The sequence below is a fragment of the Myxine glutinosa genome, unplaced genomic scaffold (genome assembly GCF_964187855.1).
Source record: "Myxine glutinosa unplaced genomic scaffold, kmMyxGlut1.1 SCAFFOLD_2839, whole genome shotgun sequence".
NCBI lineage: Eukaryota > Metazoa > Chordata > Myxini > Myxiniformes > Myxinidae > Myxine > Myxine glutinosa.
The window spans coordinates 23,836-50,848 of record NW_027618933.1 but is presented as its reverse complement, the minus strand read 5'-3'; the positions used below and the strand labels follow the sequence as shown (position 1 = coordinate 50,848).

General features: G+C 44.9%; 1 protein-coding gene across 1 annotated transcript; it reads right to left on the bottom strand.

The window, feature by feature from the left end:
• Nucleotides 1–2,790: 2,790 nt before the first annotated feature.
• LOC144889332 (la-related protein 1B-like) lies at nucleotides 2,791–22,551 on the bottom strand (the record flags this gene model as incomplete). The annotated part of the gene is made up of 5 exons (XM_078769515.1): nucleotides 22,430–22,551; nucleotides 20,227–20,349; nucleotides 20,005–20,127; nucleotides 10,507–10,669; nucleotides 2,791–2,935 (listed from the first exon to the last, which is right to left on the bottom strand). Coding segments are annotated over exons 1-5 (642 nt in total), but the record flags the coding sequence as incomplete, so codon positions are not given.
• Between the last annotated feature and the right edge of the window lie 4,462 nt (nucleotides 22,552–27,013).

Below are 27,013 nucleotides of genomic sequence, written 5' to 3'. Positions count from 1 at the left end.
ATGAATGTGGGCGAAATCCACCGAGCCGTGTCACTCACCTGTAACATCTGGACAGGGCCGTGGAAAAATTTAGGGGGATGCATTGGGGATGGCCCCGCAGGTAAGGTTGTGTCTTGTGGCATCCACCGGGGGACGCGGTCTGTAGACCGGGGTATGTACAAAGGTTAGAGTTTTGAGTTTTGGAAAGATGGTTAAGTTTTGTGGTTAAGTTAGTGTTGTGTGTTGTTGTTTCCTCCCTCCACAGGAACAACGAAGAAGATGTACATACTTGCATGATGGTTAAGGGGTTCAGCATGTTAAGGAAGTGTAGGTAGGTAGTCCGACTCACTTCCCACAGCCCTTCCTGATTTATTTCATAGGTTAATTAAGTGTGTGACAGTAAGTGTTAAGGCTGGAATGGTAGCCCTGCGGTGAACCTTGCAGGAGCTACGGTTCCAGGGGGGGGGCTGTGTTATGAATTTGGTAATGCAACATCTAGAGCTAGGTAGATCTGAATAGGTAGGTATTCGGCTGTCGTGACAGGGACTCTACATGTAATAAGTTATTGATGTTCAGGCGGTTGTCGGGGTAAGATGTATGAGTGTGGATCTACCTGGAGATTCGAGTGTTAAATAGTGAGGGATTAAAGGTAACGCCCCTGTGAGTATCACCTAGTAATCAAACCTTTGTCCTTTATGGCACTGCAAACCACATAAACATTAGTTAGGTCCTTAGCGCAACATTAAATAATTCCCTTTCCCTGACAAGGACTTCGTATTAAATTGACAGGAAACCAGGTCAAAAACACCGCCACAAGTGGCCGCCACCGTGTACACCTCCAAGGCCTACAAACCTGGCCGGCACGTGTTATGCCGGGACCGCAGGGTGGCGGAGGGGGGAGATGTCAGGAGTCGCGGGAGGCTTTGATTGGCTGAGGAGTGCGCCAATGGGACGTCATCGGCCACCAATATAGGCGACGGTCGGACGCCATTTCAAGAGTTGAGTTGAGTTGAGTTCGTGGCAGGCACTGGCAGACGCAGGCAGGCACCAGAGAGTTGAGCGGTGGTGGAGAGTTGGAGAGGACACGCCATTCCAGTCGCAGTTCGAGTGCAGTTCGGGTTGTAGGGAGTCGCAGGAGACACACGAGAGCACACCCAGTTGGCACTGAGCAGTTCGTTGGCACTTGGCTGCCAGCACTCCCGCGTCGTCGAGTCGAGTGGAGTTGAAAGGAGTCCTTCCTGTCCCTGGTCAAGTGGAGCCGCTGGCCTGCGTCGGACGCGTGGTGCTTGGAGCGAGGGGCCTCGTGGTGTGCGATCGGGCCGGAAGGAGCGGTGCTGGACACCAACAATACAAGACGACAAAGACAGATAAGCCCGATCTCCGCGTATATTTTGAACGACGGGACGTGTTATTTTCGTGATTAATCTCCCTCGTTTGTGTTTGCTGTCAGTCGTGTGGGGACGTCCCGATTTAGGTTTATTAGAATTATTAGATTTACCGGCGGGCTTTTTCACTGGCTTTACTTTTCCTAATAAACCCTTATATTACTTTTTGTACATAATATCTGAACGCAGTTTTCCTGGGTGTTTGATTTTAATAGATAAGGTTGCGGAGCCTTCGCTGCGCCCCGCCATTCCGCGCGTTGGTGTTGAACTTGAGTCCGCCATTGAGTGTTCGCCTCGGGAGTTAAAGTCTCGCAAATCGGTCATCCGTAACTGTGGTGTTAATCACGGTTACGCGACAATATATATATATATATATATATATATATATATATATATATATACATATATATATATATATATATATATATATATATATATATATATATATATATAGCCTTCATATATATATATATATATATATATATATATATATATATATATATATATATATATATATATATATATATATATATATATATATATATACACACACACACACACACACACACACCCTGGTGTTAGGCTAGCGGCTAGGGTGCCGGCTTAGGATCCTAGGATCCTGGGTTCGAATCCCGGTCGATCGCTGAATTAACGCCAGGGGGGTTGACTCAGCCTGTCATCCTTCCGAGGTCGGCTAATTGAGTACCAGTTCACTGGTAATTCCCTGTTTGTCGTAAAAAGGCAGCAAAAAGGGTTGGCGGCAGGAAGGGCATCCGGCCGTAAAACATTGCTTCAAAAAGGGGACCAAAAAACAACAACAACCACGGTTCCCGAAAAAGGCCAACGCCCGCTTTGCGGGGAAAAATGGCCTCTAAAGGTGGTTATATATATATATATATATATATATATATATATTTTTTTTTGTATACTGAATCGAGGCTCGTGAAAGAGCTGACATTTACTTCACAAACAAATCAACCAGACAAACAAAATATATAAAAAGAGGGAGCGGAAGACAATAGCAGGGGAAGCACACAAACACTTGAGAGCACACAACATTTAAGAGCAAGGAGATGTGTGGGAGGGAGAGGGATATATATATGTATAAAATATAGATTCCAGAACCTTGGATTCCAGAATGTTCTGCTATATTTGCACCCATGTCCTCTGGGATATGAGTTTCATATCCTGACCATTCAGCCATCAAACTGCAAACGAGTAGCAGATGACAATCTGAGAAACCAAAGGAATTACCTTTTCCAGGTATTGAAGGATTCCATTGAACATTATTGAAAATTACCAGGGTTATTAATACCCCAAGTTTATCCAAGTATCAAAAAATGATAAAAGAAACACACAATCATAATCCTCCCAAAATTCTAAGCTAACACCCACCAACTTCACAATAATCTGCTTGGAGGCTGACCTGCCGTATGACGTCAATCTCGGTAGTGAGGGTCTGCACTCGATGAAAACCAGCAACAAGAGCCAGGGGTAAAAATCCCTGACAGTCCATCCTCCTCCGCAAGAAGAAATCTCTTTGCAGGTTTTCCTCACTGAAGTAGTATTCACTAGAGAAAAGGGAACAGGTATTTATGATCAGTGGCATTGCAGGCTGAGAAAGGTGGGGGTAAAATAAGCAGCGATGATGCAGTCAGATGTCACTGCAGAGAGGGAGGCAAAATTTCCATCAGGCACATATCGAGTGCACACCCAACTCTAGGTGAAGAAATTGTGCCAGATAAATGTCTGAACTTGAGGAGAGAAAATGAGAACAATACAATTGCTATACAATGTCACAAAACCTAACAAGACTGACTCACTCCAGCAATACATACATACACCTTCAGGAACATTGGCTCACCTAAAATTGCATGGAAGCCACTTCCTTAAAATCCATGGTAACTCTCCATCCAAGATAGACACGATTCCCATTTTACGTTCTGCAATCAAATTATCCTGCTAGGCCGACACCCAAAAATACTCTTATTCTCGAAACACATACCACACATTCAACATATTACCAACATCAATGCCAAAGCTACATGAAAAATTAACACATTCACAAGGCTTTACACACCCACATTCGGACAACAAAAAGTCACTCAGGACAATATGCATAACAATACATTTGCAAAACCACAAACCATGCTTGTCCAAATTATCCAATACCAAAATTCGCAAGTTAAAAATGACTCAAGGCAAAGCCTGCAGGACCGTAACAAGATGCACAAAATCCACCAATGTGCACCAACTCCATATGGAAACAAAAATACTCCCATTCCAGGATCGCCTGACATGCGAGGCACTCGGTTATTCTCGGCAGTGCACGATCCTTTACATGCCTGCACATTTGTGTTAAACCAACCCTCAACTCAGAGATTCAAAAAGGATTCCACAGCTCACCGCTACTCCCACATATGCCACGACTTCCCACCCCCTTCTCCCATATCTCCCTCCACAAACAAACACATTCACAATCACCTAACTACCTCCTCAATCCAACACATCCCCCGAAAAAATTCTAAATGCTCTTCCTGACGTACATGAGACAGAATTAACTCTCTCTAGAGAAATGAGAGTGCATCTCACCAGACTGCGCTGAGGTCACCATTAGATTCCCAGAATCACCAGACTGCGCTGAGATCACCTTCAGACTGCGCTGAGGTCACCACCAGACTGCGCTGAGGTCACCTTCAGTTTGTTACATCTCTCCAATGTGATGACATAGGATCGAGCTTGCAAAAAACCCACTATGCCGACCCTCTGCAGCCGTGGTTCTTAACCTGGGTTCGACCGAACCCCAGGGGTTCAGTGAGCCAGTCTCAGGGGTTCGGCAGAGGTCCTCCGAAACGCATTGCAATTTGTTGTTTTTTTGTTTTTAGTTTTGTATCAATTTTTTTTTTTTTTTTTTGTACACTGAATCGAGGCTCGTGAAAGAGCTAACATTTACTTCACAAACAAATCAACCAGACAAACAAAACACACAAAAAGAGGGAGCGGAAAACAAGATGGGGAGAGAAGGGGAAGCACACAAACACAACATTTGAGAGCAGGGAGATGTGTGGAAGGGAGAGGGTCCGGGGGGAGGAGGCATGGGAAGGGGGGGGGGGGTGGAGGGAGAAGTATAAACCACAAGGACACCAAGGACTTCCAGGACAGAAGTTGGTATTTCAAAAAAGTGGAATTGGGGTGAAATTAGCGGGGGTAGAAAAGATCAAGGTTTTGGATGGGGGAAGATAAGAGATGGTGGTGAACAGCAGTTTTAGAGACCTGGAGGGTGGAGTGGGATTGAAGAGAGTGAGGGAGTTTGTTCCAGAGGCGGGGGAAGAGAGGAATGAAGGAGTGAAGGTGAGCAAAGAGTCTTGATTTTGGCAGTTTGACCATAAGAGGGTTGCAGGCAGATCTTGTGCGACCTGTAGGAATATTTGCGGGACAGAGCCCAGAGAGAGCTGGGGGGGCAAGGCCAGAGAGGAGTCGGTAGAAGATGGAAAGACCACCAACCTGCCTGCGGTGAGTGAGTGAGAGGCCCTTGGAGTTAGCTTCATCGCGGGAGATTCCAATGATTCTGAATGCTTTGGTTTCAACAGCGTGAAGACGAGCTAGGTGTGACGCAGGAGCACCAGCCCAGAGGGGAGAGCAGTATTCCATTGAGCTGCGGATGAAAGCCTTGTATGTGGTGAGGAGCTCAGGTGTGCCAAGGAAGGACTTTGCACGACGGAGGATGCCCAGTCGGCGACTGGCTTTGGAGGCCAGATTTGAAATGTGGTTTTCCCAGGAAAGATCATGGCAGATAGTGAGACCCAAAAGCTTGAGTGACAGAACTTCTTGGAGAGGATTATTCAGAAAGTGGATGGGAGGGTTGTCCAGTCGGTCTTTTCGGAGAGACATCGTAAGAGTGTGAGATTTGTCAGGATTGAAAGACATGTTCCACTTGTTTGCCCAGTCTGTGATTTTGTCCAGGTCTGCAGAGAGTGAGGAGGCAGCAGACTGCCGATCTGAGGGATGAAGAATGGAGCGACAGAGAGTAGAGTCATCAGCAAAAGAGATACAAAGAGATACAAAAGAGATACATCAAAAAGAGATACAGAGGATTTTCAAGAGAGTCAGAGAGATCATTGATGAAGACCAGAAAAAGCACAGGGCCCAGAACACTGCCTTGTGGAACTCCAGCCTGAACAGGAAGAGGAGATGAGAGAAACCCATTCAGGGCCACACGTTGACTACGACTAGAGAGGAAGTCCGCCAGCCATGCGTGGAGATTTCCATTGATACCAAAAGAGGAGAGTTTGGTGAGCAGAGCGGGGTGCCAGACCGTATCGAAGGCACGTGATTTTGTGATAAATTGTGATAAATTATTTGTGATATTTTTTGTGATAATTATTTGTGATAAATTATGAATCTATGTGTAATTACGCTTATTAATAATATTATTATTATTTTGCTATGTATGTTACGAACGAATGGGAATGTTATTTGTAATTGTATTCCCATCCCATTCATGGTTTCTCTGGTCTCTGTTTAAGATAAGTTGTTTCACACTAACTGTAGTAAGTTGAATCAATGGGCAACTTGCTAATTATTCTGTTGATGGTGCTTACTTGCTTACTTACTTACTGGATTTTGGACTTTGCAGGTGTTCGGAAATTCCAGTGAATAGCCTCGATTAGCTTGCCGTGTGCCGTGCGTCATTGGTCGCGCCTTACTTTGGAGTTACTGATTAATTGAAAAGTAAGTTGGAAATGTTTGTGGATATGCAGGGCGGGTTCAGAGTTATATTAAAGTCAAAAGTGGATGGTGATTTTAAAATATGATTGAATTACTCAGAAAATTAGGTGGAGATGATATAACTCCTTTGGTCGCAATTCAAAACTAACAATTCGCAGTTTTCTATGTAATATTATAATGGGATTTGAGGTGACATAGAGTTGAGTATCTATCTATAATTCCACTAATCTCTGTGTGTATGTGTGTGTGTATGTATGCGACAACGATTTCTCGACAACTACCGGTCCGATATACTTGAAACTTGCCAGGTATATTGCTGGGGACCCGAGGATGTGCCTTTTCAAGGTTTGAAATTAATCGGACAAGTACTTACCGAGCTATGGCGATTTAGCCGTTCGCCGTTCGCTTTGGCGTTGCGAATGGACCAAACCATTGCATGTAAATAGAGGGGGGGGTTCTGTGGTCGTTGCGAATGGACCAAACCATTCATGTAAATAGAGGGGGGGGATTGTCACTGTACTCGCAAGCCGTTCGCCGTTCGCTTTGGCGTTGCGAATGGACCAAAACATTTCATGTAAATAGAGGGGGGGGGATATAATTTTAGATAGATATATAGTACGGGCATATATATAGTACGGGCATGCCCTAGTATAATAAATCCCATCATCGTAACTATAAGTTATGTTTTCTTCGTTAAAATTTCTCAGTTTTCAAAGGGGTACTGATTATATTTAAGCATGTTCCTTTTTTAATTTTTGTCATATAATTATTTGCCCGAACTCAATTAAGATGAGTTTGTTACTTTTTTTTTTTTTTTGCAGCATGTCGAGCAAAAAAAGGAAGTGGTCAGAGGATTACGTGCGGTACGGGTTCACGTGTTTGACGGAACGGGACGGAAGTCAGCGTCCTCAATGCATGCTTTGCAATGTCAAGTTGAGCAACTCCAGCCTAGCACAAGCAAAACTACGGGAACACTTAAAAAAAAACTGCACAGCGAGGGGCAGTACATAGACGCAACACTGGATGAATTCAAATTGAAGAGAGTCCGATTCGACGCAAGTGCGACCTTGCCCACTTTCGGCTTCATTCCAATTGACAAACCGATCCTCACCACGTCGTATGAAGTTGCGTACCTGATCGCAAAGCAGGGCAAACCGTACACCATTGGCGAGACACTCATCAAACCGGCGGCGTTGAAGATGGCCAACATCATGCTGGGAAAAGCTGCTGAAAACAAGTTGTCTCTCGTTCCACTCTCAAATGACACCATCAGATGCAGAATCGACGACATGAGCGACGACATCCTCGCCCAGGTAGTTGCAGATTTAGTCGCGAGCCCGACGAAATTCAGCCTTCAACTCGACAAGACCACCGACGTTTCGAATTTGAGCCAGCTCATCATATTTGTGCGTTATGTCAAAGGAGACGAGATCAAGGAAGACTTTCTGTTCTGCAAGCCTCTCACAACAACGACGAAGGTAGCTGACGTGAAGAAGCTTGTGGACGACTTCTTCAGAAGCAACGGCCTCTCGTGGAACATGGTGTCTGCAGTTTGCTCGGACGGAGCTCCAGCCATGCTGGGATGCAACTCCGGTTTTGGAGCGCTGGTGAAGGCCGATGCACCACACATTATCATCACGCACTGCGTCCTGCACATACACGCGCTGGCATCAAAAACCCTGCCTCCCAAACTGGCCAATGTTCTGAAAATCGTCGTTGAAACTGTGAATTACATGCGAAGCCTTGCTCTGAATCATCGCATCTTCAAAGAGCTGTGCAATGAAATTGGCTCTGAATTCGAAGTCCTTCTCTACCACTCTAACGTTCGATGGTTATCACGAGGGAAGGCAGTGAGCCGTGTTTTTGCCTTGCGTGTAGAATTAGCCCTGTTTTTGCGAGAACACCAGCATTGCCATGCAACGCACTTCCAAGAGTCAGAGTTCATCCTCGCCTTGGCGTACTTGGCTGACATCTTCGACGCACTCAATCATCTCAATTGCCAGATGCAGGGCGGTGGTGTGAATGTCATCGAATCTGAAGAAAAGCTGAGCGCTTTCCGAAAGAAGTTACCATTGTGGAGGCGGCAAACAGAGAACGACAACTTCGCGAACTTTTCGCTACTGGATGAGTGCGTGAGCGGGATCGAAGATGAGTCTGAAGTTGGAGGCACTGCTGTACCAGGGGAGCTGAAGCAAGCGATTGCCACGCACCTGGATGAGCTGGGAAAGTCATTTGACGGCTACTTCCCCGACCAAGAGCAATACCCAGCAAGGGTGCGGCAGCCATTTACTTTCGACGTTGCAACGGCAGATGTCAACGACCAATACCTCGACGACCTCATCGAACTTCAGCAGAGCCAGACTCAACAACAACTCTTCGGCACAACAACGCTCTCAACGTTTTGGTGCCGCGAAATGGAAGGGTATCCTCACATCGCTAAAATTGCGATCCTCACGCCGTTCGTTACAACATATCTCTGCGAGCATGCGTTTTCGAAACTGGTGGACATTAAAACAAAGAAAAGGAGCAGGCTTACATGCGGAAATGATTTGAGGGTGGCCCTTGCCAAAACAAAACCACGCATTTCCCAGATCGCCTCCCGAAAAGAAGAACAGAAAACGCATTAAGATGCAATTCTTCTTAATTTTTTGGTCAAATTTGAGGGGTTCCGCGAGTGTTCAGTGGGTTTCGTTAGGGTTCGGTGCATTTAAAAAGGTTAAGAACCACTGCTCTACAACTTAACACGCCCTGCATTCACACAGCACAGACAATCTTTCAGCATTACATCGACAAAATATCTCTGGGAACGACCACTCGATGATGCCAGATATCTTACACTACCGGTCAAAAGTTTTAGAACACCTCAATTTTTCCAGTTTTTATTGAAATTTATGCAGTTTAATGTCTCAATGTACTCTGAAATTAAGCATAGAACAAATAAACAATTGGAGATAAAAAAAGAAATCGTAGAATCATTTTGTTTAACAAAATTTAATGTAAAATTTTCACTCAGCAAAGTAGCCACCTTTTGCAGATAAAACCACCAAACACACTTGTGGCATTATTTCTTCAATGGAAATCAAATATTGTTCGGGGAGTTCTTCCCAACACTGTTGCAGAAGTTCCCACAAATGTGTTGCACTTGTAGGTTGCTTTGCTTTCACCCTTCTGTCCAGTTCATCCCAAACCAGCTCGATGGGATTTAAGTCTGGAGATTGTGCTGGCCATTCCATGATTTGAAGCCGACCGTCTTGTTCTTTTCCTCAAAGGTAGTTTTGACATAGCCTGGAGGTGTGTTTAGGGTCATTATCTTGCTGTAGGATGAACTCCTGACCAACTAGGCATATACCAGGGGGTACTGCATGGTGCTGCAAAATGATGTGGTAGCCCGTTTGGTTCAGGGTGCCAGTCATTCTGTGCAAGTCGCTGACTCTGGATCCAGCAAAAGAGCCACAGACCATCACGCTTCCTCCTCCATGTTTGACAGTTGGTGTCACACACTGAGGAACCATCCTTTCGCCGACTCGACGGCGTACAAAAACCCTGCGTGATGAACGAAAGATTTCAAATTTTGATTCATCGGTCCATAAGACCTTCTTTTCAGTCTTCAGTAGTCCACTGGCGGTGCTTCATGGCTCAGGCAAGCCTCTTTTTCTTATTTTGCCATCTTAGCAATGGCTTTCTTACTGCCACTCGACCTGTCAAACCTGCAGCTCGAAGTCTTCTCTTCACAGTTTAAACTGAGACTTGCTTCCTTGGACCAGTGTTAAGCTGTGCTTGAAGGTGTTGTCCTGTGAGCCGCCTATCACGCAAGCTGTTGACTCTCAGAAACTTGTCTTCTGATTCTGTTGTGGCTTTGGGTCTGCCAGACCTCTTCCTATCAGAGTTTCCTCCAGTTTCCAATATACTACTTCCTGCAGTGCAATATTGTCCAAATAATGCTTCAGAGGGTGTAATTACAGTCTGTTCCAATACTACTTTTATACAGACAGAGGGTTTGTAATCAAGTCATCAGCAGAGGTTGGGAAACCTGTAGGAATTGTTTGCATCAACTTTCAAGGCTTAATTTACTTACATTGCTGCAGAACAGCTGTACGTTGTTAACCCATTACTTGTTCCCTGAAGAAGGCCTTTTTTTTACAATATAACTGCAATTTGCATTATTTTCCCGTTTTTGTGAACCTAAACTTTTTTTTTAACCCCGAGCAGTTTACTGCTTACCTTTGTACCATTTCAGGTTATTCACTGGACTTGAATTGCTTAAATTTCAATAAAAACTGGAAAAATTGAGGTGTTCTAAAACTTTTGACCGGTAGTGTAGGTCCATCAGTTTCGCAACCACGTGATGCTGAAGCTACACCAACAACAACAAAATGAAAGCACAAAGAGGGAGAGGCACACAGATATCTCTTACATCTGCCGTTTGATGTACTCTTTGAGAAGTGCTGGGTCGACTCCAAACATGTGGCCCGCAGTTGCTCCATCATAATAGAACATCAAATGTGATGAAAAGTCGCCAGAAGCACCAGTCCCATCCATTGTTCCAGATGTGCCCCCAGACTCCGACTCCATACCCACTACCATGTGATTGGGTGAAGAATCATAATTAGTGGAAGTGGAACAGATTATGAAATGTGAAAAATGCAAGACAAAAGCAAATGCTTCTGGGACAAGTCTTAAAATGATTGTCAGAATGATGAGAGTGAAGAATCGCCACTAGTTTCAGGGTGAAAAAAAATTCAGTCGAAACTCATTCTCCATTAAACTGTGTCATATGGATAGTGAGGTAAAGGTGATTCAACTTTTGTTCATGTCCCATCTACCTGGACCTGCAGTATTTTTTATTTGTTTTTTCACTCTTACTCTGTGTTATCCACTGCTGTCAACTATTTGTTTACGGAGGGGTGGGTGAGTGCACGGGAGGATGGAGGGTGGACAATGAGTGAAAATGTCAATTAAAAAAAAAAGTTTCATCATTTACTTAATGCAGTCATTGAACGCCACCTGAGAATACTCAACACTGGGAGTGGGAGCCCGATGCCAGCACAGACCACACAGTGGTCAAAATGTTGGCACAAGCCTCGATGATTTAGCAGCAATTAAAGTTGGTGGTGCCTAAAGGTTTGAATATGGCGTGGTAAAATTGTAATTTCATTGCTCATTCCACCATTTTGATATACCACATTGAGCCTGGTGTTGGGCTAGCGGCTAGGGTGCCAGCTTAGGATCCAAGGATCCTGGGTTCGAATCCCGGTCGATCGCTGAATTAACACCAGGGGGGTTGACTCAGCCTGTCATCCTTCCGAGGTCGGCAAATTGAGTACCAGTTCACTGGTAATTCCCTGTGTGTCGTAAAAAGGCGACAAAAAGGGTTGGCGGCAGGAAGGGCATCCGGCCGTAAAACATTGCTTCAAAAAGGGGACCAAAAAAACAACAACAACCACGGTCCCCGAAAAAGGCCAACCCCCGCTTTGCGGGGAAAAATGGCCTCTAAACGGTGGTTTATTCCACCACAAAGCGAGATCAGACAATGGCAGCAAACAATAAAAAGAGCAAAATAACTTTTTTGTCCTAATTGTGAAGGGAGATATGGGAGAAGGGGGTGCGAAAAACATAATCACCTTATGCTCCTTTATGGCGGATAACTCAAACTATTTTAGTAATGAGGGGAAATCCCACTGTGTATGTAATATGTATATCGGCCTGAATATTGTGCACATTCTCCAAATAAGATAAGAACCGTATTTCGCCAAGTGCAAAAACACAGGCAATGTGTCAAAAAAATGAATACAACAACACACAACAACAGGCATTTTAAGGCCATTTTCCCTGCTAGAGCGGGGGTTAGCCTTGACAATCTTCTCCATTTTGCCCTATTTTCTGCATCTCCCCTTGTTAACCCCCTTGCCCGCATTTCTTCTTCCACCACCTTTAGCCAAGTCTTTCTCGGTCTTCCCCATCCTCTACTTCCTTCTACATTCATTTCCATCATTCTTCTCAACCAGTCACTTTCATCCTTCCTCAACACATGACCAAACCATCTCAACCTGTTTCTCTTCACAGCATCCATCACAGGCTCTATTCCCATCATCTTTCGCAATTCATCATTTGTCTTCCTCTCTCTCAACAATACTCCACACATCCAACGAACCATTCGCATTTCCACCCTTTCCTGCCTTCATTGCTGCTCTACGTTCATTACCCATGTCTCACTCCCATAAATCATAACACTTCTCACACATGCAGCATACACCTTTCCCTTCAGCTTCAACGACACTCCCCTCCTCGTCAGCACGCCACTCAGTTCTTGAAACTTCTTCCATGCACATCTCACTCAAGCAACGAGTTTGATCCACCTTCTCCATTCAGCCTATCTCCGTTGTCTCCATACATTCCTTCTACTTGTTCATTTTCTCCTTCAGTCCATCCATACTTTCCGCAATCAACACCAGATCATCTGCATACAACAACAACTCCCACGGTAAACCCTCCTTTACATTCCGAGCCCTCCTTTACATTGATTGGTCGTCACGTCTCTTCAAAGCTGTCCCCGCGCGCACGCTTTCGAAGTTAAGTAATTTTTCACAATTGTGTATTTGTCGAATCTGTATCTTTCTTTCGGTGTATGTACCTATTGGGGTGACTTTAATAGGTTTCTCGGTGTTGGTTTTTCATACCTGTGTACAGAATCGTCGGTTTTTTCGTATCGTGTATTCTGAGGCCTAGTGTAGTACTAGTAGGCTACCGTGTCAGCCCTTGGCTTGAGGCTTTTGTTTTTGTCTCAGCGGTTCTTCGATCGCGCTGCAATTACTTTCGGTCTCTGTTTTTCACGGTCTTTTCACCCAATACTTCCTTGTTTTAAAATCTCAAAAAAAAAAAAAAAATTTCCCTTCTCGTTATCCGTTTGTTCGTTCTTATTTGTTCGTTCGTTCTTCGACCACGTTGTTCGTGATCACGTGATCACGTTGTTAAAAAATGCTTCATCTGTCCCCTGAAGAACTTTATTTTGTCATATTCTATAACATCTTTTTCTTCTTCTTCTATAAAAGAATGCTTTCGACTTGCTCACCAAATCTATTCATTCCAAAAAAAAATTCCATCTCTTACAGTGCATCTTTCATTCATTCCCTAAACTCTCCAGAACTCCACCCATCCTTCAGCGTCCTCAAATGTATTTTTGACTCGAATGTCTCAAGAAACTCATTTTGCAATAAATGTTCGTTTCCCATGAATCGTACACTTTTCAAAATCCAATCTCACCCCTTCCCTCCAAATCTTCCCCATCACCCTCTTCTCCAATGGCTTGATCTCTGATCATCAATTTGGTTTCAGACCAGGTCACTCTACTCTGGACATGCTGCTTCTGCTGTCTCAACAATGGATGGAGGTCCTCAATGCCAAACAGGAAATTAGAGCTGTCTCCCTCGACATATCACGTGCCTTCGACACGGTCTGGCACCCCGCTCTGCTCACCAAACTCTCCTCCTTTGGTATCCATGGAAATCTCCACGCATGGCTGGCGGACTTCCTCTCTAGTCGTCGTCAACGTGTGGCCCTGAATGGGTTTCTCTAATCTCCTCTTCCTGTTCAGGCTGGAGTTCCCCAAGGCAGTGTTCTGGGCCCCGTGCTTTTTCTGGTCTTCATCAATGATCTCTCTGACTCTCTCGAAAATCCTCTCTATCTCTTTGCTGATGACTCCACTCTCTGCCGCTCCATTCCTCTTCCCTCAGATCGGCAGTCTGCTGCCTCCTCACTCTCTGAAGACCTGGACAAAATCACAGACTGGTCAAACAAGTGGAACATGTCTTTCAATCCTGACAAATCTCACACTCTTACTATGTCTCTCCGAAAAGATCGACTGGACAACCCTCCCATCTACTTTCTCAACAATCCTCTCCAAGAAGTTCTGTCGCTCAAGATTTTGGGTCTCACTATCTGCCATGATCTTTCTTGGGAAAACCACATTTCCAAGCTGGCCTCCAAAGCCAGTCGCCGACTGGGCATCCTCCGTCGTGCGAAGTCCTTCCTCGGCACACCTGAGCTCTTCACCACATACAAGGCTTTCATCCGCAGCTCAATGGAATACTGTTCTCCCCTATGGGCCGGTGCTCCTGCCTCACACCTAGCTCGGCTTCACGCTGTTGAAACCAAAGCTTTCAGAATTATTGGAATCTCCCGCGATGAAGCTATCTCTGAGGGCCTTTCACTCACTCACCGCAGGCAGGTAGGTGGTCTTTCTGTCTTCTACCGACTCCTCTCCGGCCTTGCACCCCCAGCTCTCTCTGTGCTCTGTCCCCCAAATATTCCTACAGGTCGCACAAGATCTGCCAGCAACCCTCTGATGGTTAAACTGCCGAAATCTCGGCTCTCTGCTCACCTTCACTCTTTCATTCCTCTTTTCTCCCACCTCTGGAACAAACTCCCTCACTCCGTTCAATCCCACTCCTCCCTCCAGGTCTTTAAAACAGCTGTTCACCACCATCTCTTATCTTCCCCCATCTAAAACCTTGATCTTTTCTACCCCCGCTAATTCACCCCAGATCCACCTTGTTTGAAATTCCAACTTCTTTCCTGGAAGTCCTGGCAGTGTCCATATGTTTTATACCTCTCCCACCGCCCCCTTCCCATGCCCCCCCCCCCCCCCCCAAAGCCCTCGCCCTCTCTCAGATCTCTCGATGTCTCCATGTCTCTCGGTCCCTGCTCTCAAATGTTGTGTTTGTGTCCTTCCCCCTCTCTCCCCATCTTGTCTACCGCTCCCGATGTTATATGTTTTATGTGTCGGTTTGTCTTTCTGTGTGATTAATGTTCGCTCTTTCACGAGCCTCGATCTTGTATACAAAAAAAAAAAAAAAACAAACAAAAAAAAAAATCACCCATCTCTTTCAAATCTTCCCCCTTGCCCCTCCCCCCCAAATCTTCCCCATCACCCATCCCTTTCAAATCTCCCCCCCTGCCCCTTCCCTCCTAAACTCCCCCCACGCCCCTCCCCTCCGAGACTCTCCCTCACTCCTCCCCTCCTAGACTCCCCTCTCACCCCTCCTCCTCAAAGCGTCCTCCCCGCTTCTTCCCCCTTCCAACTTTCACCTTCTTCTCCCTCAACCTTCTGCCTCACTCTTCCCCCTCCTCAAATAACACCTCACTGCACCTCACCCAATCACCATCAAACCTCTTGTCAACCCCATTCTTCCCTTTCTCCAAGCTATTCTGTAATCTCTGACACACCTTCAACAGCTCTCCCTACCTCTTCCTCCTCTTCCACATCTTACACTACCGCTCCCCCCCCCCCCCCCCCTGTTCTGTATCCGATGCTCCCCCTTCCTCTTCCTTAACAGTATGGACCTCAAACATCCGGGGCCTTCGCTCAAACTTAACTGATCTCTCCATACAGGTTGCTTCTGACAAACCAGACGTGATCTGCTTAACAGAAACTTTCCTCCTTCATGATGTCTCTGATTCCTTGGTATCTTTCCCAGGTTACTCCCTCCTCCGGTATGATAGACCTGAGCCTCGTCCTGGAGGTGGGGTTGCTATCTTTATAAATAACTCTCTTCCTCACTCGCCCTGCACTGCCCTCTCTCCACCTCACCCCCAGGAATACCTTTGGCTACGGCTTCCCCTTCGCTCCCACCTTTTGTTCATATGTGTGTTGTACCGTCCACCAAACAGTGATGACTCCATCTACATCTCGCTGTCTGATAATATGGACAAACTTCTATCTACCCATCCCAACTCTCTCTTCCTCATATGTGGTGATTTCAACTGTCACCATGCCAGTTGGCTGGGGGTGGGTACCTCTCTCACAAGCCATGGCTCTTCAGCAAAGGACTTCTGTGACTCACTGGGACTGACACAATCTGTCAATTTCCCAACCCGGATCTCAGTCAACGGAACATCTTCTCTTCTGGACTTGGTTATGACAAACTTCCCTGAAAATGTCTGCTGCTCTTCTTCTGTTCCAATCGGCTCTTCTGATCATGTGCTTGTTAAAGTGGACATCTCTCTGACCATTCTCAGAGAGCCTCCTCAGCGTCGACTAGTCTGGCATTTCACTCAGGCCAAGTGGCATGGTCTTCAAGCAGCCATCAATCATCTGGACTGGTCTCCCATCTCTACTGCCTCTGACATCAACTCATCCTGGGAATTCTTCCAAAGTAAATTGCTCTCTCTCATGCACAGATTTATCCCATCTCGTCTTCAGTTGTCATACCCTTCCTCCCGTCCATGGTACACGGAATCTTGTGGTGAGGCTATTGCCCAGAAACAACTTGCTTTCGTCTCCTGGAAAGCAAATCCAACGGAAGGAAATCTCATTTCCTTTCACAAAGCCCGAAACAAGTGTGTGTCCACCCTCAGGAGAGCCAGGAAACAATATCTCTCCGTTCTCAGGACCGAACTCTCTTATCTGTCTCCCTCTTCCAAATCCTGGTGGCGTCTGGTCAAATCTGTTTCTGGTGTTTGTTCCCCCTCCATCCCCTCCCTCACCTCAAATGGCCACACGGCTGACTCCACACGTGAAAAAGCTGAATGCCTCAACTCTGTGTTTGCCTCTAAATCTTGTGTCCCAAACCCATCCCTCTCTGTACCCACCGTACCCAGTCGTACCCAGCTGCTCCTGGACTCTGTGTCCTTTCCTCCTGACAAGGTGGAAAAGTTTCTGTCAACCCTCGACTCTGATTCTGCAACTGGACCTGACGGCATCAGCCCACGGGTCCTAAAATCATGTTCTTCCGCTCTTTCACTCCCTCTCTCTGTTCTCTTCACCCTCTCTTTTGCTCAAGGTCATCTTCCATCTGCTTGGAAATCTGCCAACATCACCGCTTTGCACAAAAAAGGTGCAAAAACAGATCCCAGCAACTACAGACCAATCAGCCTTCTCCCAATTATCAGCAAAGTCATGGAATCCATCATTGCTTCAGATATGAAATCTTTCCTCTTCTCCAATGGCTTGATCTCTGATCATAAATTTGGTTTCAGACCTGGACACTCCACTCTGGACATGCTGCTTCTGCTTTCTCAACAATGGATGGAGGTCCGTAATGCCAAACAGGAAATTAGAGCAGTCTCCCTTGACATATCACGTGCCTTCGATACGGTCTGGCACCCCGCTCTGCTCACCAAACTCTCCTCTTTTGGTATCCATTGAAATCTCCACGCATGGCTGGCGGACTTCCTCTCTAGTCGTAGTCAACGTGTGGCCCTGAATGGGTTTCTCTCATCTCCTCTTTCTGTTCAGGCTGGAGTTCCCCAAGGCAGTGTTCTGGGCCCTGTGCTTTTTCTGGTCTTCATCAATGATCTCTCTGACTCTCTTGAAAATCCTCTCTATCTCTTTGCTGACGACTCTACTCTCTGTCGCTCCACTCTTCATCCCTCAGATCGGCAGTTTGCAGCGTCCTCACTCTCTGCAGACCTTGACAAAATCACAGACTGGGCAAACAAGTGGAACATGTCTTTCAATCCTGACAAATCTCACACTCTTACGATGTCTCTCCGAAAAGACCGACTGGACAACCCTCCCATCCACTTTCTGAATAATCCTCTCCAAGAAGTTCTGTCACTCAAGCTTTTGGGTCTCACTCTCTGCCATGATCTTTCCTGGGAAAACCACATTTCAAATCTGGCCTCCAAAGCCAGTCGCCGACTGGGCATCCTCCGTCGTGCGAAGTCCTTCCTTGGCACACCTGAGCTCCTCACCACATACAAGGCTTTCATCCGCAGCTCAATGGAATACTGCTCTCCCCTCTGGGCTGGTGCTCCTGCCTCACACCTAGCTCGCCTTCACGCTGTTGAAACCAAAGCATTCAGAATCATTGGAATCTCCCGCGATGAAGCTCACTCCAAGGGCCTCTCACTCACTCACCGCAGGCAGGTTGGTGGTCTTTCTGTCTTCTACCAACTCCTCTCTGGCCTTGCCCCCCCAGCTCTCTCTGGGCTCTGTCCCGCAAATATTCCTACAGGTCGCACAAGATCTGCCTGCAACCCTCTTATGGTTAAACTGCCAAAATCAAGACTCTCTGCTCACCTTCACTCCTTCATTCCTCTTTTCTCCTGCCTCTGGAACAAACTCCCTCACTCTCTTCAATCCCACTCCACCCTCCAAGTCCTTAAAACAGCTGTTCACCACCATCTCTTATCTTCCCCCATCCAAAACCTTGATCTTTTCTACCCCCGCTAATTTCACCCCAATTCCACTTTTTTGAAATACCAACTTCTGTCCAGGAAGTCCTTGGTGTCCTTGTGTTTTATACTTCTCCCTCCCCCCCCCCCCCCCTTCCCATGCCTCCTCCCCCCGGACCCTCTCCCTTCCACATATCTCCCTGCTCTCGGATGTTGTGTTTGTGTGCTTCCCCTTCTCCCCATCTTGTCTTCCGCTCCCTCTTTTGGGGTATTTTGTTTGTCTGGTTGATTTGTTTGTGAAGTAAATGTTAGCTCTTTCACAAGCCTCGATTCAGTATACAAAAAAAAAAAAAAAAAAAAAAAAAAAAAAAGAACGAGCACCTCCATCACAGCTACAAATAGTAGTGGACCTAGTACTGACCCCTGATGCACTCCCACCTTCACCTCAAACTCACCACTGTTCCTGTCCTTCGTCCTTACAGCTGTGTCAACAAAATGAATGCATTTATGAATCTAGAACGACACTCTTCGACATCCCGACAGTGACCGATATGCCTCCACCGACATTACATCATTACAATACTTGTACCAAGCTTTAATTTAAATCCCTTCAGCTGTTCACAAGTTATCACGTTTTTACCTGACATGACCTCTGACCTTTGAGCTCGGCACCCAAAAATCTAATCAGCTAATCTTTACATCATTGTACATATCTGGACCAAGTTTTAATTAGATCCCTTTCGCCCTTCTCAAGTTATAGACCTATTAAAGACTTTGACCTTTGACCTCTTGGCCCAAAAGTCTAATCAGTTAATCTTTACATCATTATACATACCTCCACCAAGTTTGAATTAGATCACTTCGGTCGTTCTCAAGTTATAGACATACTAGCCGAAACCCGTGGAACATCCACGGAAGGGAGGATGTGGTGTATGGATAGAGTGTACCATTATGGATGGCATAGGGGATTTGCTTGTCCGAGTAAGAGTTAGGAAGAAAGATGAGAATGAAGAGTGCGTATATGAACAACGTATTTATTGCAATTTACTTAAATGACAACGCTACGATATACTTTTGAAAAATGAATGGATTCGTAATAGGAATCGGCATAGCACCACTTTGGGATTGTCCACTCAGTGGACGGCTTGCTGTCGCCTTCGACTGTCCAATCAGTGGACGGCTTGCTTCGCCTTCGCCCAGCAGACGCCAATACGATGGCATCGTAAGATGGCGTCGTATCGGCAGTTAATCGGATGCTTTTAGGCCCCAACGTCGGCTAATTCAGATTTTTCGAGTATGGCTGTACGTGATAAACAAAGAGTGCGGTTCGTAGATCGTATATCCATTAGTGCCGTGGGCATCGGGTCACTGGGTGCGGCGTAAAAGGGATAACAAAGTCGAGTCCTTACGCTATTATTATATAGATTACAGACTTTGATCTTTGACCTCTTGACCCCAAAATCTAATCAGTTCATCTTTACGTCATTCTACATAAGTCTACCAAATTTGGTCAGAATCCCATCACTGGTTCACAGGTTATCGTGGTAACAGGATTTTTACCTAACATAACCTCTTCTGACCTTTGGCGTTTGACCTCATGACCCAAAATCTAATCAGTTCATCTTTACCTCATTATACATACCTGCACTAACACATACACATGCACTAGCATTATTTTTTCTATGACACTAACACATACACATGCACACACACACATACATACACATATAATTGTTATAAGGATAACAACAATAAATAATAATAACAATAATAATATTAATAAAACAAAGGGCCGTACATCTGGGATTGTTTCTCCCTCGGCCTCTGCCCCGGCTACGACCTCTCCCACGTCCCCTGCCTCTCGCTTCATTTCGTAGGCTCCCAGCCTCATCAGCTTCATCTTTAGGCCGCCAGCTTGTACCTAAAAGTAAACCCAATGGAACCTTGTCAGATTACAAATCATGTGTTAGTTAATCAACAAGACAACCCAACAACTCAATTGCCAGCATTGTTTGCTCACTGCGATCATCTGCCTTCCGACCAATTCTTGCATCGAGACCAGGCCTGGATCTTCCTCGGCTCCACCGGCTATTTTCGGCCCTTACATCCCCAAGGTGAAGAGGAACCCACTTGTGCTTCATACCTGTTTCAAAATAAGGGAAGAGGTCAATATAAAGTGGGAAAGATTCTCAAATACACTTAAATAATTCAATCCAGAATGAACAATTCTTTCTCAAAGTGAAACAACGCAGGCTATAAAAAACAAGTACAAAAAGTTTTAATTAAAACAAAAGCCGCGTCGATGTTACACAATGCCTAGATGCAGCTGTGCCTATAACGTCGATGTTATAGGCACAGGACATTCCTATTGATTCGATTACTTGATGTTATTTTTGTGCAAAGTGAAAATATATCTCGGCAATTTCCCGTGTGTGGCGACGAATTTTTAATATATCTCGGCATTTTCCCGTCTGTTATTTCAGGCGGTGTATGACTGACCATGCCGCGATTTAAAATATATATATCTCGGCAATTTCCCATGTGTGGCGACACGTGAACGAAGCTATGCTCCTCTCTCCACATTATTGTGACGACGTATAAATTAAATATTTCATCGTGACGATTGTCATCAAATGGACGAATTTTTAATATATCTCGGCATTTTCCCGTCTGTTATTTCGGGCGGTGTATGACTGACCATGCCGCGATTTAAACAAAATATATATATCTTGGCATTTTCCCGTCTCTTATTTCGGGCGGTGTATGACTGACCATGCCGCGATTTAAAAAAAATATATCTCAATGGACTTGAAGTTACAGGCCTTTGAGAATTCATTTCGTTCTATAAAGGGCAACTTTCATCGGATTTTCTTCCCGTTTTTTTTCAACCGAGTCTAAAACTATGTTAGCGACTGTGAAAAATGAAATGATATATCGAATTTGATTTGAAATAAAACTGTGTGAGAGGAAGACACCACGGGCCTACAAAACAGGCCTCAAAGCTATGCGAGTTAATAAAATGGTGTATATTTGTTTATATGAAGGCTCTCCCAGAATGGGTGGAGCTATGGTGCCCAGAATGGGTGGAGCTTTGAGGTTTTGTCTTCTCTGCAAGAACAAGAAGAACAAGAAGAAGAACAACAACAACAACAACAGCAGAGGACACTCTATGACCAGCGTCTTGCGACGCGGCTAAAAATTAGAAAATCTAACAGAGTTATTGCCACAAAACTTTGCAGATGACTGCAATTCGTGCCAGATACTTCCTCAACCTCCCCACCACACAGTCTTCGGCAGTATCCCTCTATGTTGATGGGGGAAAGATTCAAACCCTTTATGGTAACTGGATTCATTTTCAATGACTGTATGACAATGACAATGACAATTCAATGACATACAATGCATACAAAATTGTATTTGGATAGCGCCTTTCGCCAATGGATACAAAGCACTGGAAAAAAATACCAACCCCCCCTTGGGAAGGAAACTGATCCACGGACGCACTTTGGGCTCAATAGCCTATGACGAAACCAACTTTTAAAATAAAAGGCAAAAATATTCAACACTAACAAAGATAAGCAAGTGCACTTCGATACTAAAGCTCCCGGTGTGTACCCCGGCTGAGAATAGGTACACCGTATCCCTGCGCATCGTAAGAGGCGACTAAGGGTTGGCGTCAGGAAGGGCATCCGGCCATAAAAAAAAAACATTGCCTCAAACAGGGAACCATGATTGTCATGGGGCCCGCAAGGCTAACCCCCGCACTAGCGGGGAAAAATGGCCTTAAAACGATCATTCATATTCATTCATTTTACTTCGATACTAAAGCCAAAGTACACAAATCCAACAAAGCTTGTCAAATCAGTGCACTCATCGAGTTCAGTCCGAAGGCTGAAGCGCATGGTCGAACAAACACATGCTTCCTAGCCCACAGGGCGAGAATGCATAGTCATACAATTACTGGGAACAGCTGGCCAACATGGAGTGAACTCCCCCAACCTCAAAATAATATACTTTATATATATTCAAAATGTAAGTCAAGGCATGATTGACATAAACAACGTGATAATTAAACAAAATAAATAATTTTTTACGGCGAAGACCATCGGGCAATGCCATCTGGAACAGTGTTTGTCTGTCTGTATGTATTTATGTATATATGTATGTATGTATGTATGTATGTATGTATGTATGTATGTATGTATGTCCCCTCAAACGTATACCAATCAGAGCTGAGGATCTGGTCACATGACAGGGTGATGCGATTACGTCTGATGTCATTACGGCAGCTGACTCTCCACACACCGCCATTTTGATTTATATGCCGTTCATGCCGAACATATCGTCGAACCTGAAAAGATATCAAATTCGCCATGCTCCACCTTTACATTTTTCATTCAGTGTGGAACACAAACAAACTGATTGTTAAAATGACCATCAAATATCGAAAGCATCGGCGTTACGTCTCTTCCAACAAAACAGTACGTACCCAACTCTTGTGGGGTATAATCTAGATCACAGTAGACCCTCAGTTCTGCAAGTAAAACCTACCTCACAGATGTCCGGATTCCTCCAAATTTGTTTGTTTAATGTTATAATCAGCATTAGCGACGGTGTTTGCATTCGTGTTTGTGGTTTATAATATTTTACAAGCCCTGTTAGGCTGTTGGTCTTGTTATTGTTACACTCCAAACATCGGTGTGTTGGACCAAAAGAGGTTCAACACAAGTGTTTACTTGGCTTTGAAGAAGTTGTGGGTTATGAATGAAACGTCGCATGAAGACTTGATTGGATCTCCCCCGTTTTAAACCGAAATAGGCACGAGTTTCGTTGAGTTTTTGTCATTTTGGTTGGCTGTGCAGTGAGCATTTTTAATAACTACAACGGTTCATCCCAACCACAAAAACGCATGATATATTCTGTAAATACATATATACAGTCACGTGAAAAAGTAAGTACACCCCATGTAAAGTTTCGACTTTTCCAACATATTTCAACATACAGCTATTTGATCTTCATTTCAACAATATTGATAGATAAAGGTGATAAAGGTGATATAAAATAACAAATATCATGAAACATTTACATTTTGTAGTCCATTGTATAATTTAAATAAACATAAATGCAAATTTCGCATGTGGAAAAAGTAAGTACACCCTACATTTATCACTACTTCAAATACCTAAAATTAGAATCAGGTGCACCAGCTCAGGTGCAAATGATTAGAACATCGTTAGAGAGGATCTTGGAGGAACCTGTCTTATTTAAACCTCAGACATTTAGTTTGGTTTGCTCTTTGTTGTTGAAGTGTGCGGCATCACCATGCCTAGATCAAAAGAGCTCTCTGAGGCCTTCAGAAAGAAGGTTATAGATGCCTATGAGTCTGGGAAGGGATTTAAAAAGATCTCCAAACAATTTGAAATCAATAATTCGACTGTCCGGAAGATCATCTACAAGTGGAGAAGACTCCAAACAACTGCCAACTTGTTCAGGCCAGGCCGCCCCAGCAAGTTCAGCCCGCAAGCAGACAGCAAGATGCTGAAAGAAGTCTCGAAGAACCCCAGAATGTCATCACGGGACCTGCAGGTAGCTCTTGCCACTGTTGATGTCAAAGTGCACGAGTCTACCATGAGAAAGAGACTGCACAAATTTGATCTACATGGGAGGTGTGCCAGGAGGAAACCTTTGCTGTCCAGAAAGAACATCAGGACAAGACTAAAGTTTGCCAATGAACACCTAGGCAAAGACCAGCACTTCTGGAACAATGTGCTCTGGACGGAGGAGTCAAAGGTAGAGCTATTTGGCCACAGTACCAGAAGACATGTTTGGCGAAACCCAAAGACAGCATTTGACCGCAAGAACCTGATACCAACTGTAAAGCATGGTGGTGGAAATATTATGGTTTGGGGCAGCTTTGCTGCATCAGGGCCTGGGCAGCTCACCATCAAAGAATCCACTATGAATTCTTCATTGTACCAGAGGGTGCTTGAGGATAATGTGAGGCCATCTGTCGGAAAGTTGAAGCTCAACCGAAAGTGGACCTTGCAACATGACAATGACCCTAAACATACCAGTAAATCCACCAAGGAATGGCTGAAAAGAAAGAAATTGAGGGTTCTGGAATGGCCAAATCAAAGCCCGGATCTAAATCCCATCGAGATGTTGTGGGGGGATTTGAAACAAGCTGTGCATGCAAGAAACCCCTCAAACTTCGCACAGCTGAAAGAATTCTGCATGGAGGAGTGGGCAAAAATTTCTCCCAGTCGATGTCAGAGACTGGCAGACAGTTATAAGAAATGCCTACTTGAGGTTGTTTCTGCCAAAGGGGGCAATACCACCTATTAGAGCCAAGGGTGTACTTACTTTTTCCACATGCAAAATTTCCATTTATGTTTATTTAAATTATACAATGGACGACAAAATGTAAATGTTTCATGATATTTGTTATATTATATCAACTTTATCTATCAATATTGTTGAAATGAAGATCAAATAGCTGTATGTTGAAATATGTTGGAAAAGTCAAAACTTTTCATGGGGTGTACTTACTTTTTCACGTGACTGTACATATATATATATAACATATATATAATATATATTATATATATATATATATATCTATACGTATATATATATATATATATACATATATATATATATATACATATATATATATATATATATATATATATATTGTTACGGAATTGGACGACGGCACTCCCCTTACCGAGGGGGGTTTAATCCCCTCGTCGTTAAGCTGGCCGTCTCCGTTCCTGGACCCACCCCGCTCCTTAGTGGGATAGCGTTGGCCAAGGTGATTGGTCAAGGGATTCCCGGACACCTCCGCCAATCCCTCCACAAAAGCAGGTGGGTGGCCCCGCTCGAATCCTGGACAAGATGGTATTTTACCGAGCGGTTTAGCAATCCGGTATCCGAGCCGTTACCAAAGACTAACCCGATTGTGAAGCGGTTCTACCAAAATTGTGCCACAGGTACTCAATTGACAGAAATCACGAAAGCGATCAAATAAGAGAGGAAACCAAAGTAAAGAGAGAACAAAGATTTATTAACTACGTACAAAAACCCGAAGAGGAAACAAAAGGACATGTACAAGGGAAGAAGAAGAAGAAGACACAGGGCAAGCTTATACAGGCTTAACTTATCAAACGCCCAGCACAGAACAAACACACTTACACGAAAGGATGGAATGGCAGGGATGGTATAGGAAGGCAGAGAAGGGTCCAGGCAGATGGTAGGCGTCGAGGTCCGGCTCCAAGCGCGCGCTCCGGTCCACGCTTTGGGGTCGAGGCAAAACCCGGCAAACAGCTCCGCGTGTCGTTGGACGCGACCAGATTTATTTGTTAAAAGAACCATGTCACTGATTGTCTGTCGCACCAAGAAGTCAACAACAGGATTATATCACAGGTGGTGTGGCAAAATGTACGGACAGGTGCATTTGATGATTGGCTTCACAGTCGGGTATACAAGGGTTGTTGCGTTCTGTATTAGTGGAAAACAACTGCTGCACGTCTCCAAAAGTTATTGCCGCTTCCTCTGGAGATGGTCCGTCAACTCGACAATGCTGTTTGTCATGGAGTGGTGGCTTTACGAAATTACGGCATGAAACAGCGTGCTATTGCTCGGCAGTATGGCATCACTCAAGGTCAGGTGTCAAATATCCTGAAAGGAAATGCTCAGAGGGGTGTCCCTACTCCAATACCGAGGCCAGGACGTCCCCACAGAACCACAAGGAGGGATGATCGCCAGCTGCACCGGTTAGTCCGCAATGGCCTTACCAAGTCAGCTAATCGGCTTAGGGCTGAGTGGCAGCAACTGACAAATGTGCCTGTATCCAGAAGGCGAGTCAACCAACGACTGGTTCAAGCAGGCTATCGTGCCAGGCATCCCCTGAGAAATCCACGCCTGACCAGACAACACCACCAGCGCCGATTGCAGAGGGCCAGAGAGCACCGTCAATGGCAGCCAAGACACTGGAATCACGTGATCTTCAGTGACGAGTCTAGATTTCTGGTCTATCGTCAAGATGGCCGCGTCTGAGTGCGCAGACAAGTGCATGAAGCCTACAACAAAGATTGTATAGTGCCAAGAGTCCAAGCTGGAGGTGGAGAGGTGACCGTTTGGGCTGCATTTCATGCAAGGGGCAAAACTGACCTGGTTGTTCTGAATGGAAACCTGAACCAGTTCAAGTACAGGGCCATTCTGGAAGAAACATTGCTTCCATTTGCTCGTGCAGCCTTTCGAGGAAACTTTGTCTTCCAAGATGACAATGCACGGCCTCATCGTGCTCGCATGATCCAACACTTTCTTGCTGACCGTGGTGTAGATCATATGGAGTGGCCTGCCATGTCCCCGGATATGAATCCGATAGAGAACTTGTGGGCAGAATTAATGCATCAAATCGACCACTTGGACCACTTGGACTCTGTGCATGAATTGCAGCAGGCTATTGTCACTGCATGGCAAGCGATTCCTGTCCAAACCTTGGCAAATCTCTTGAACAGCATGCCTCAACATGTACGTGCTCTCCTGAATGCTCGTGGGGGTTACACGAAGTACTGAACTGTAATTTTACTGTCCGTAATCCCAGTCGTAATTTGACTTTTGTTTTTGTTTAAAAAAAAATTGGCGAATGTGCAAAATAAAGAGATACTTCTGGAAAACGTACAGAAGTTTAACACAGTACTGTCCAGGAATTGAGTTCGATATCAGTTTACATCACTTTCAAGGATCAATTTATTTGTTTCGAAATGTCAAATGTGGTTTTTGTTTCTTTTGAAGGTCACATT